This window comes from Gigantopelta aegis, chromosome 1 (genome assembly GCF_016097555.1).
Source record: "Gigantopelta aegis isolate Gae_Host chromosome 1, Gae_host_genome, whole genome shotgun sequence".
In the NCBI taxonomy this organism is placed as follows: Eukaryota; Metazoa; Mollusca; class Gastropoda; order Neomphalida; family Peltospiridae; genus Gigantopelta; species Gigantopelta aegis.
In genome coordinates this window covers 5,500,339-5,513,073 of record NC_054699.1, presented here as the reverse complement: position 1 = coordinate 5,513,073, position 12,735 = coordinate 5,500,339, and the positions used below count along the sequence as shown (strand labels likewise).

General features: G+C 42.8%; 1 protein-coding gene across 1 annotated transcript in view; it reads right to left on the bottom strand.

The window, feature by feature from the left end:
- Window positions 1–12,735, bottom strand: part of LOC121369770 (myosin essential light chain, striated adductor muscle-like) — a 47,434-nt gene that overhangs the window by 9,791 nt on the left and 24,908 nt on the right. Inside the window, exon 2 of the mRNA XM_041494832.1 lies at window positions 436–582. Coding sequence (XP_041350766.1) covers window positions 436–582 — 147 coding nt within the window. The remainder of the gene's footprint in view (window positions 1–435; window positions 583–12,735) is intronic.

Sequence of the window (12,735 nt, the reverse complement as noted above, 5' to 3'; positions counted from 1 at the left end):
TAATAACCAATGCTAGAAATAACATACTTAGCATTCTTTATTTTACAGTTTTGTGAGTGCATATGACAACGATTTCTGTTACTCTCCCCTCCTCTCCCCTCCAATTACCATTGTCTGACGATTTCTGTTACCCTCCCCTCCTCTCCCCTACAATTACCATTGTCTGACAATTTCTGTTACCCTCCCCTCCGCTCCCCTACCATTACCATTGTCTGACGATTTCTGTTACCCTCCCCTCCTCTCCCCTCCCATTACCATTGTCTAACGATTTCTGTTATCCTCCCCTTCTCTCCCCTCCAATTACCATTGTCTGACGATTTCTGTTACCCTCCCCTCCTCTCCCCTCCCATTACCATTGTCTGACTATTTCTGTTACCCTACCCTCCCCCCCCCCCCCCATTACCATTATCTGACGATTTCTCGGACAATCCTCACCTGCTTTTTTCGTTCCGCCGTGTTTAATGGCCATTTCGACCGTGGGGTTCAAACCGACACACCGTAACAAATCTCCCACTTTGACAGCGTCGATCAGACCGTCCCGACCATCCCAGAAATCAAACAAGTCGAACACCTCCCGAACATCTGGAAATAAAGCGTTGGTTGGTGTGAAATTTAAAGCTAACAACACCTCCCGAACATCTGGAAATAAAAAGTTGGTTGGTGTGGAATTTAAAGCTAAGAACACCTCCCGAACATCTGGAAATAAAGCGTTGATTGGTATGGAGCCCAAGCTAAGAACACATGGCGGGGAACATCTGGAAATAAAAAGTTGGTTGGTGTGGAATTTAAAGCTAAGAACACCTCCCGAACATCTGGAAATAAAACGTTGGTTGGTGTGGAATTTAAAGCTAAGAACACCTCCCTAACATCTGGAAATAAAACGTTGGTTGGTGTGGAATTTAAAGCAAAGAACACCTTCCGAACATCTGGAAATAAAACGTTGGTTGGAGTGGAATTTAAAGCTAAGAACACCTCCCGAACATCTGGAAATAAAACGTTGGTTGGTGTGGAATTTAAAGCTAAGAACACCTCCCGAACATCTGGAAATAAAACGTTGCTTGGAGTGGAATTTAAAGCTAAGAACACCTCCCGAACATCTGGAAATAAAACGTTGCTTGGAGTGGAATTTAAAGCTAAGAACACCTCCCGAACATCTGGAAATAAAACCTTTAAAGTTGCGATATTGAAAACATCTTAAACACCGGCCTCGGCGGTGTAATGGTTAAGCTATCGGACATAAGGCTGGTAGGTACTCGGTTCGAATCCCGGTTCCAGCTCCACCCAGAGCGAGTTTAACAACTAGCCATTAACTCTGTCCTGGACAGATAGCAGAGGTGTGTGCCCAGGACATCTTAATTCGATACAAGCACGAATATAAGTATAAATGAATACATGAATGACCTCTCGAAGAAAAAGAGAAAAAAAAACAAAAAAACATTGGTGTGAAATGTCGGGAAATGTTTAGTAGTTAGATATCGAGAATCGACCATTTTGTTCCTGTGTTCGGAACGCAAAAAATTAAACAAATCATTATCGTATCCAAAATCGCCTGCACAAATCAAAGTCCAAAGGATGTTTTGACAGGCCCTGAACCACTGTCAGGTGCTTCTCCGATATAACTGTCAGGAGGACTTACCCTTCCTACTCTGTCTTTACTCGTTCTAGCGGGAATGAATGAATGAATGTATGAATGAATGAATGAATGAATGAATGTATGGATGAATGTATGGATGAATGAATGAATGAATGAATGAATGAATGAATGAAATAATCTTTAACAACACCCCAGCACGATGTTCTAGTCGGTGCACCACGACTGTTATATCAAAGGCCGTGGTAGTGCTTGCAAGATGTGCGGTTGGTCTGGGATCGATCCCCGTTGGTGGGCCCATTGGGCTATTTCTCGTTCCAGTCAGTGTACCACGATTGGTATATCAAAGGCCGTGGTATGTGCTATCCTGTCTGGGGGATGGTGCATTTTAAAGATCCCTCGCTACTAATGGAAACTTATAGCAGGTTTATTTCATCTCTAAGACTATATGTCACAAATACCACGTTTGACATCAAATAGCCTATAATTAATACATTAATGTGCTCTAATGGTGTCGTTAAACTAAACAAACGTTTTACTCGGTACTTAAGACTGCCATTACCAAAAGCCTATGACAAGTCTATTTAGCCTTAGCCGGCAGTACTCGCATGCAAGCACTGGCTGGATAACCGTTTTAAAAATAGCATGGAAGCGTCAGAAAAATTCTAGACATATTTGAAATTCTAAAGTAATGTCGTCAGGTAATATGCACATTGCCAAGGCGGATGGAAGTTGGTCCCTTTCTTCACTCTCGATGCGTTCCAGGCCATAAGGTTTACAGCATTTGTGGTTTCATTATTATAAAATAGTGTTTACGCTATCCAAAATAAAATAATATTTGCTAACTATTTCAATCTATTTCTGAAATATCCATTCAACCACAATATTACACCCCAAATTCTGAGACCAAAAACAAAAAACAAACCAAACAACAAACAAACAACAACAAACAAAAACAAACCCCTCCTCCAACCAAAAAACCATCAACAAAAACTGATTATATATACTGGTGTAGGAAGCAGGGTGGGGTGGGGATGGGGATAGAAAGGGGGTATGTGCCCTCTCCCACGTTTCTTGATCCAGTAGCTGCAGCGATGATATATATATATATATATATATATATATATATATATATATATATATATATATATATCTGTGTGTGTGTGTGTGTGTGCGCGTGCGTGTGTCTGTGTGTGTCTGTGTGTGTGTGCGTGCGTGTGCGTGTGTATATATGTGTGTGTGTGTGTGTGTGCGCGCGCCCTACGCTCCCCCACTTCCCTGCATCTTCCTACGCCACTGGGCCAGTGCACCACGACTGGCATATCAAAGGCCGTGGTATGTACTACCCTGTCTGTGGGATGGTGCATATAATAGATCCCTTGCTGCTAATCGAAAAGAGTAGCCCATGAAGTGGCGACGGCGGGTTTCCTCTCTCAATACCTGTGTCGTCCTTAACCATATGTCTGACGCCATATAACCGTAAATAAAATGTGTTGTGTGCGTCGTTAAATAAAACATTTGCTTCCTTCCTACGCCACTGATATACATTCATTACACATTAAATATTACAAGTATTTTGATGTTCAAGGGAAGTACACCCCTCTAGGACCCCTCCCGTGGATCTGCGCCTGTAACTAAACATGTCCCTTTTCGTAAGGCGAGTGCAGCCACTCAAAATACGATGATGTATGTTCTGAATCAGAACTTCAAAGCGGAAGTGATGAACAGGCTCGATTGTCGAGATCATTGTCTCGCGTCAGAAATGAAATTTCCCATTACCGCCATGTTGGCAGCGGATCCCAAGTCTTCATAAGCGATATCTGTTTTCTACCTTCTTTATCGGAGAGCCGCTGTCTTTCGGTTTTTTTACTTTCCTTATCAAGAGATTAAGTCAGTGTTTTGCATTCTTCACCATACTTATTCGTTCAGTAGGAATAATACTGCGTCTTTGTTAACGCCTAAGAGCCGGACATGGCCCAGTGGCAAAGCGCTCGCTTTGTACACGGTCGGTCAGGGATCGACCCCCGTCGGTGAGCACATAAAGCAATTTCTCGCTCCAGCCAGTGCACCACGACTAGTATATCAAAGGCCATGGTATGTGCTATCCTGTCTATGGGATGGTGCATATAAAAATCACTCGCTACTTAATGAAAAAAGCAGCGGGTTTCCCTTTCTAAGACTGTATGTCATAATTATCCAATGTTGACACCCCAAAACCGATAATTAATAAATAAAATTAATGTGCTCTAATGGCGTCGTTAAACAAAACAAACTTTAACTTTGTTAACGTCTCGTTTATAAAATGAATGAATCACAAACGATGAAAACGTTTGAATAAAATTTATATTAATTTGCTTTCATTTATAATGGGATGGGGGTAGGGTGGAGCGTAATGCAAAAATCTTTAGCGTTGGGGAAAAGGGAGTAGTTCCCATTCAATTCAGACACCTATGAAGCTATGGTATGTGCTGTCTTGTCTGAAGGTGCATACAAAGGAAAGAAAGAAAGAAATGTTTTATTTAACGACGCACTGAACACATTTTATTTACGGTTATATGGCGTCAGACATATGGTTAAGGACCACACAGATTTTGAGAGGAAACCCGCTGTCGCCACTACATGAGCTACTCTTTCCGATTAGCAGCAAGGGATCTTTTATTTGCGCTTCCCACAGGCAGGATAGCACAAACCATGGCCTTTGTTGAACCAATTATGGATCACTGGTCGGTGCAAGTGGTTTACACCTACCCATTGAGCCTTGCGGAGCACTCACTCAGGGTTTGGAGTCGGTATCTGGATTAAAAATCCCATGCCTCGACTGGGATCCGAATCCAGTACCTACCAGCCTGTAGACCGATGGCCTACCACGACGCCACCGAGGCCGGTATGCATACAAAAGATTCCTTGTAGTTAATCAGTATGTAGTCTATTCGTCGGCAGCACGTTTCCTGCAGCCCCCAAGCCGATTTATAACAATGACCATATATGTAGAAGGAAGGAAGGAAATGTTTTATATAATGACGCACTCAACACATTTTATTTACTGTTATATGGCGTCAGACATATGGTTAAGGACCACGCAGATATTGAAGGAGGAAACCCGCTGTCGCCACTTCATGGGCTACTCTTTTCGATTGACAGCAAGGGATCTTTTATATGCACCATCACATAGACAGGATAACACATACCACGGCCTTTGATTTATCAGTCGTGGTGCACTGGCTGGAGTGAGAAATAGCCCAATGGGCCTACCGACGGGGATCGATCCCAAACCGACCGCGCATTAAGCGCGGATCCAGAATTTGCAAGGGGTGGGGATCTACATACAACTTATTAAATCGAAGTTTAACATTAGCGGTGAATGCAATGTAAAATATATGAAAACTATTTATTTCATCGTGGGCAAGGGGCAGACCCCATCGACACCCCCACCCCACCCCACCCCCGTGATCCGTGCCTGCTAGTTTGAACAATGTGCAGAAGTGTCGTTGAACAAACATTCCTTTCTTTGATTCAATTGCAGACGCCTATTTGCACATTTCAGCATCTCGTGTTTTTTGCTTCTTGTTTTATTTTGGCGATCTATTATTAAACAACAAGAGAATCAGTTGAACATCGGCGAATAAACAGAGAATGTGTTGACTAGCAACACACAAATGGTGTACCTTACTGTAACGTTACATTTTAAAAAGGTGGGAGAAAACATCCAAAATAAATAAATTTTCCCGAGTTGCATTGTATGTCGTTTATGTTTCCTTCCTATACCAGATGTAACACTTTGCACCTGTAACAAGTTACACCTGTGGCCAGGTATAGCTTAGTGATAGATCGTTCGCCTGGTGTGCAGTGGGTAAGAAGATCGATCGTCCTCTGTCTCTCTGTCTGTCTGTCTGTCTGTCTCTCTCTCTCTCTCTGTCTCTCTCTCTCTCTCTCTCTCTCTCTCTCTCTCTCTCTCTCTCTCTCTCTCTCTCTCTCTCTCTCTCTCTCTCTCTCTCTCTCTCTCTCTCTCATGCATATGTTAGTTAATGCAATATTACGTCGGATAATACACAAACAAAAACATTATATACTCTTCAAAAAAAGAAACGCAAAAGGGTACAAATGGGTTATAACTCCGATTTTATGTTTCCTACCGGTTCATGCTTTGTGAATATAAGGTCATTGCATGTCCCAAACACATTCCCACGGTTACATTCGATAAAACGCAGCTACTGTACAATAAAGTTCCAAAATGTGAATATTCGCAAAAACGCAGCCACGTGCAAACCATGTCACCACTGCACGTGCGTTGTCTGCACGTGCAACATGAACACCGACAGTATAAAAGTGCAGGGTGTTCGCTTGCCTGGCCTCTGTATCTGGCCGACAGTTGACAATCCAGGACATGCCACGTCTCGGTGAACCGCAGAGAAACAATGCCACCGGCCGACTAGACGCAGGCGAATCCAGAACGGCCGTTGCCAGGGCATTCCATGTGTCCCCAAGCACCATCTCCAGACTGTGGGACCGTTACCAGCAACATGGATCAACACGTGACCTCCCTAGATCCGGTCGACCACGGGTCACTACCCCCGGGCAGGACCGCTACATCCGGGTACGCCACCTTCGGGAACGATTGACTACTGCCACCTCCACAGCCGCAGCAATACCAGGTTTGCGCAGGATATCCGACCAGACCGTACGGAACCGCCTACGCGAGGTAGGAATTCGTGCCAGACGTCCAGTTCGAGGTGTCATCTTAAAACCACAACACCGTCGACTCCGACTGCAGTGGTGCCAGATTCATCGACAATGGCCTCAACTGCGATGGAGACAGGTGTGGTTCAGTGACGAGTCCCGATTTCTGTTCCGACATCATGATGGAAGATGTCGCGTGTATAGGCGTCGTGGTGAACGTTATGCGGCAAACTGCGTGCAGGACGTGGACAGATTCGGCGGGGGTAGTGTCATGGTGTGGGCAGCCATCTCACACACTGGCAGAACTGACCTGGTCCACGTGCAGGGCAACCTGAATGCACAGGGCTACATTGACCAGATCCTCCGGCCACACATCGTTCCAGTTATGGCCAACGCAGTGTTCCAACATGACAACGCCAGGCCTCACACAGCACGTCTCACAACGGCTTTCCTACAGAACAACAACATTAATGTCCTTCCTTGGCCATCGATATCACCGGATTTGAACCCAATTGAGCATCTATGGGACGAGTTGGACCGACGCCTCCGACAGCGACAACCACAGCCCCAGACCCTGCCCGAGCTAACAGCAGCCTTGCAGGCCGAGTGGGCCACCATCCCCCGGGACGCCATCCGTACTCTGGTTGCTTCAATGGGCAGGCGGTGCCAGGCAGTTGTCAACACACGCGGAAGCCACACCCGGTATTGACTCCAGATGACCTTGACCTTGGTGGTGTGTCCTATCACTTACTCACAATGGACTAGAGTGAATTGTGAACAATCCTGCAACATTTGGTAATTATCGGACTCACCATTCAATAATTAAATCAATTCTCCAAATGTTACGACAATGTGGTTTTGCGTTTCTTCTTTTGAAGAGTATATATCATCATTTAGGTTTCTAAACGAAAACCCCCAACAATCAAACAAAAAACAATCCGAGATATACTAGTGTTGTCAGAACTTTCTGTGAAATAAACCTTAGATACCACAACCCACATGCATGTATAGTTACACCTGCCAATAACAACAACCACATTTCTAAGCTGCTCAAATTAGTGGAAAATCCATTTCCTTAAATTGCTTTCCAAAATTATCCAGTCAGGCGCATAAAACCGTAAGTGCAATGAGGTAAATGAAAGATAAGATATTTAATTAGGAAGCACAAATTGAGCCCAGTCATAATACAAGTGAGAGAACAAAGCCAGAAGACCAGTGAGAGATCACAGTCACAAGACCAGTGAGACCACAGTCACAAGATCAGTGAGAGACCACAGTCACAAGACCAGTGAGAAAACACAGTCACAAAACCAGTGGGAGACCACAGTCACAAAACCAGTGAGAGACCAGTCACAAGACCAGTGAGAGAACACGGTCACAAAACCAGTGGGATACCACAGTCACAAGACCAGTGAGAGACCACAGTCACAAGACCAGTGAGAGACTACAGTCACAAGACCAGTGAGAGAACACAGTCACAAGACCAGTGAGAGAACACAGTCACAAAACCAGTGGGGGACCACAGTCACAAAACCAGTGGGAGACCACAGTCACAAGACCAGTGAGACAACACAGTCACAAAACAAAACCAGTGGGAGACCAGACACAAGACCAGTGAGAGACCACAGTCACAAGACCAGTGAGAGACAACAGTCACAAGACCAGTGTGAGATTACAGTCACAAGACCAGTGAGAGAACACAGTCACAAAACCAGTGGGAGGCCACAGTCACAAGACCAGCGAGATACCACAGTCACAGGACCAGTGAGAGGCCACAGTCACAAGACCAGCGAGAGACCACAGTCACAGGACCAGTGAGAGAACACAGTCACAAGACCAGTGAGAGACCACAGTCACAAGACCAGTGAGAGACCACAGTCACAAGACCAGTGAGAGACCACAATCACAAGACCAGTGGGAGACTACAGTCACAAGACCAGTGTGAGACCACAGTCACAAGACCAGTGTGAGATTACAGTCACAAGACCAGTGAGAGAACACAGTCACAAGACCAGTGAGATACCACAATCACAAGACCAGTGGGAGACTACAGACACAAGACCAGTGTGAGACCACAGTCACAAGACCAGTGTGAGATTACAGTCACAAGACCAGTGAGAGAACACAGTCACAAAACCAGTGGGAGGCCACAGTCACAAGACCAGTGAGAGAACACAGTCACAAGATCAGTGAGAGAACACAGTCACAAGACCAGTGAGAAAAAACAGTCATAAAATCAATGAGAGAACACAGTTACAAATTAAAACCAGTGAGAGAACACAGTTACAATACAAGACCAATGAGAGAAACCAGTGAGAGAACACAGTTACACAACAAATGAGAGAACACAGTTACAAATTAAAACCAATGAGAGAAAAAAGTCACAAGACCAGTGAGAGAACACAGTCATAAGACCAGTGAGAGACCACACTCACGAAACCAGTGAGATACCACAGTCACAAGACCAGTGAGATACCACAGTCACAAGACCAGTGGGAGACTATAGTCACAAGACCAGTGAGAGACCAGTCATAAGACCAGTGAGAGACAACAGCCACAAGACCAGTGAGAAACCACAGTCACAAGACCAGCGAGAGACCACAGTCACAAGACCAGTGAGAGAACACAGTCATAAAATCAATGAGAGAACACAGTTACAAATTAAAACCAGTGAGAGAACACAGTTACAAGACAAGACCAATGAGACAAACCAGTGACAGAACACAGTTACAAAACAAATGAGAGAACACAGTTACAAATTAAAAACCAATGAGAGAACAAAGTTACAAAATCAATGACAAAACACAGTTACAAATTAAAACCAGTGAGAAAACACAGTTACAAAATCAATGACAAAACACAGTTACAAATTAAAACCAGTGAGAAAACACAGTTACAAAATCAATGACAAAACACAGTTACAAATTAAAACCAGTGAGAAAACACAGTTACAAAATCAATGAGAGAACAGAGTTACAAAATCAATGAAAGAACACAGTTACAAATTAAAACCAGTGACAGAAGACAGTCACAAAATCGATGAGAGGAAATGTTTTATTTAACGACGCACTCAACACATTTTATTTACGGTTATATGGCGTCAGACATATGGTTAATAACCACTTCATGGGCTACTCTTTTCGATTAGCAGCAAGGGATCTTTTATATCCATCATCCCACAGACAGGATAGTACATTCCACAGCCTTTTTTTTTACACCAGGTGTGGAGCACTGGCTGGAACGAAAAATTGCCCAATAGGGCCACCGACGGGGATCGATCCTAAACCGAGCGCGCATCAAGCGAGCGCTTTACCACTGGGCTACGTCCAGATCCTAAATTAATGAGAGAACACAGTCACAAATTAAAACCAGTATTTGTTGGATCCGCCCCTGAATCTGACAAGTGTAATGTCAGAATTATGAAATGTTTGACATCCAGTAGCCAATAACTGTATAATCATTGTACTCTGTATCAGTGGTGTAATGTCAGAATTATGAAATGTTTGACATCCAGTAGCCAATAACTGTATAATCATTGTACTCTGTATCAGTGGTGTAATGTCAGAATTATGAAATGTTTGACATCCAGTAGCCAATAACTGTATAATCATTGTATTCTGTATCAGTGGTGTAATGTCAGAATTATGAAATGTTTGACATCCAATAGCCAATAACTGTATAATCATTGTATTCTGTATCAGTGGTGTAATGTCAGAATTATGAAATGTTTGACATCCAATAGCCAATAACTGTATAATCATTGTATTCTGTATCAGTGGTGTAATGTCGGAATTATGAAATGTTTGACATCCAGTAGCCAATAACTGTATAATCATTGTATTCTGTATCAGTGGTGTAATGTCAGAATTATGAAATGTTTGACATCCAGTAGCCAATAACTGTATAAACATTGTACTCTGTATCAGTGGTGTAATTAGACAATACGTTTTAAAGTATTCTTTTGGGTACTGGTCTATTTTATATCTACTTTAGTTTAGACTAATAAGGGCAGGACGGAGCCTAATGGTAAAGCGCTCGCTTGATGCGCGGTCGGTTTGGGATCAATCCCCGTCTGCCTCGTTCCAGCCAGTGCACTACGATTGGTATATCAAAGGTCATGGTATGTGTTATCCTGTCTGTGGGATGGTGCATATAAAAGATCCCTTTTGCTACTATTACTAATAGAAAACTGTAGCGGGTTTCTTCTCTAAGACTGTACGTCAAAAAAATTACAAAATGTTTGGCATCTGGTAGCCGATGATTAATACATCAATATGCTCTAGTGATGTCGCTAAACAAAATAAACTGCCACTCCGTTTTATTTTAGACTAGACCGGACTCGGTGGCGTCGTGGTTAGGCCATCGGTCTACAGGCTGGGTTCGGATCCCAGTCGAGGCATGGGATTTTTAATCCAGATATCGACTCCAAACCCTGAGTGAGTGCTCCGCACCGACCAGTGATCCATAACTGGTTCAACAAAGGCCTTGGTTTGTGCTATCCTGCCTGTGGATAAAAGATCCCTTGCTGCCTGTCGTAAAAGAGTAGCCTATGCGGCGACAGCGGGTTTCCTCTAAAAAACTGTGTCAGAATGACCATATGTTTGATGTCCAATATGATAATATAAAAAATCAATGTGCTCTAGTGGCGTCGTTAAATAAAACAAACTTTTATTCTTTTTTTTTAAGATTAAGTGCCGCCATGGAATTGAAATCGATCACTTCCTCGTTATATTAGCGCAACCAGCTGGGTTTAATTTTGAAACTATAAATACCGATTAAAAACAAAAGCATGCCTGAAGCTTGGAATTCCTCCTGTACACAGGTTTGTTTACTGCAATAATTCCTGTGATATTTGATGCCTTGATCACGTGACCTGATAGGCAGCATGTGTTGAGTACGATAACCGTCGCTGAAGAATTAATGTCAAAACGAATTAAGGTGTCATGCGGTATCAGGACCGTTGGAGATAACACAAAAACGCACCAAACTGCACGTACAGGAAGTACTAGTATCCATGACTGTTTGTAAACGTGTGTTCCTAGGTGTAGGATCGGCATGTATGTTGCATTTGTATCAAAGGAAAACGGTGCCAGTCAAAGTTGAACGTGCACTGTGAAATATTTACGGAGTAAGAACAGTTGCGGCTTTAATTGGTAGTAAAATTATTATTATTATCCATTACCAATCCATTACCAATAAATAAATACTCTTTTATTTATTGTACATTTGTTATGCAGTATACATAAGATGATGAAACCAGTGCCGGGTACACTCCCCCTCCCCCCTCCCCCCTCCCCACCCCCCACCCCACCCCCAAATTAAAAAAAAACCCTGCGAGTTTCCGGAAAAAAACTAGGGTTGCTAATAAATTAAATTAAATCTGTTAAATGGTATGTGATCCCCCGTTTTCTTGCAGATAGATTAGATGTGAGGTGTCACACTTTTTATTGCTGTACTGCCTGGGTGTGTTTATATCAGTTTTATTAGTAAACGTTAACATTATTAGTAATAGGAATTGATTTGGTATATTGGAACCTGTAGTTCCGTGGTACAGTTTGTCTGAGGTGGAATGGATTCACGCCCGTTCCAACCAGCAGGGACATTGTAGCATAAAATAACGTGTGTGTGTGTGTGTGTGTGTGTGTGTGTGTGTGTGTGTGTGTGTGTGTGTGTGTGTGTGTGTGTGTGTGTGTGTAATAACACACACACACACCCCCCCCCCCCCCCAAAAAAAAAAAAGAAAAAAAAAAAAAAAAGCCCCAACAAACAAACCCCACAACAACAACAACCTAATAATAATTATATTACAAAAATAAGTAAACCGAAGCATGGAAAACTAATGTGATGGCTTTAACAACTATACTGACGTCCAAAAGATTCTTTATTATAAAAAGAAAAGAAAAACCGATACGGTGGGATATAAAGATATTATGAAGTTCAACATCTAAACGTCATAACGCACTTCGTGATCAGGGCCGTAGCTAGCAGGGGGGCAAGGCAAGGCCGTGGCATGTGTTATCCTGTCTGTGGGATGGTGCATAATAATTATTAAAGATCCCTTGTTACTAATGGAACAATGTAGCGAGTTTCCTCTCTAAGACTATATATTATGTCAAAATTACAAATGTTTGACATCCAATAGCCGATGATTAATAAATCAATATGCTCTAGTGGTGTCGTTAAACAAAACCTTTTTGGATCAATATGTCCATTGGTTACAGTGGGCATTCAATCTTGGTGATCGATTTAAAGTCATCTGATTGGCTGTTCTATGACCTAGACGCCAAAGAATGCATTTGTAGTAGGGTACCGACCAAATATTGCGAAATCTATAGTCCATAGTTGTTAAAAACTAAAGAACTAGGCCCGTGTGTAAGACTTTGCACCTTAGTTTGTCTTACGAGTGTGTTTGTTATTAACACTTTAAAAACAGAAACTAAATGTCTGAATTGAACTTCGATAGTTTT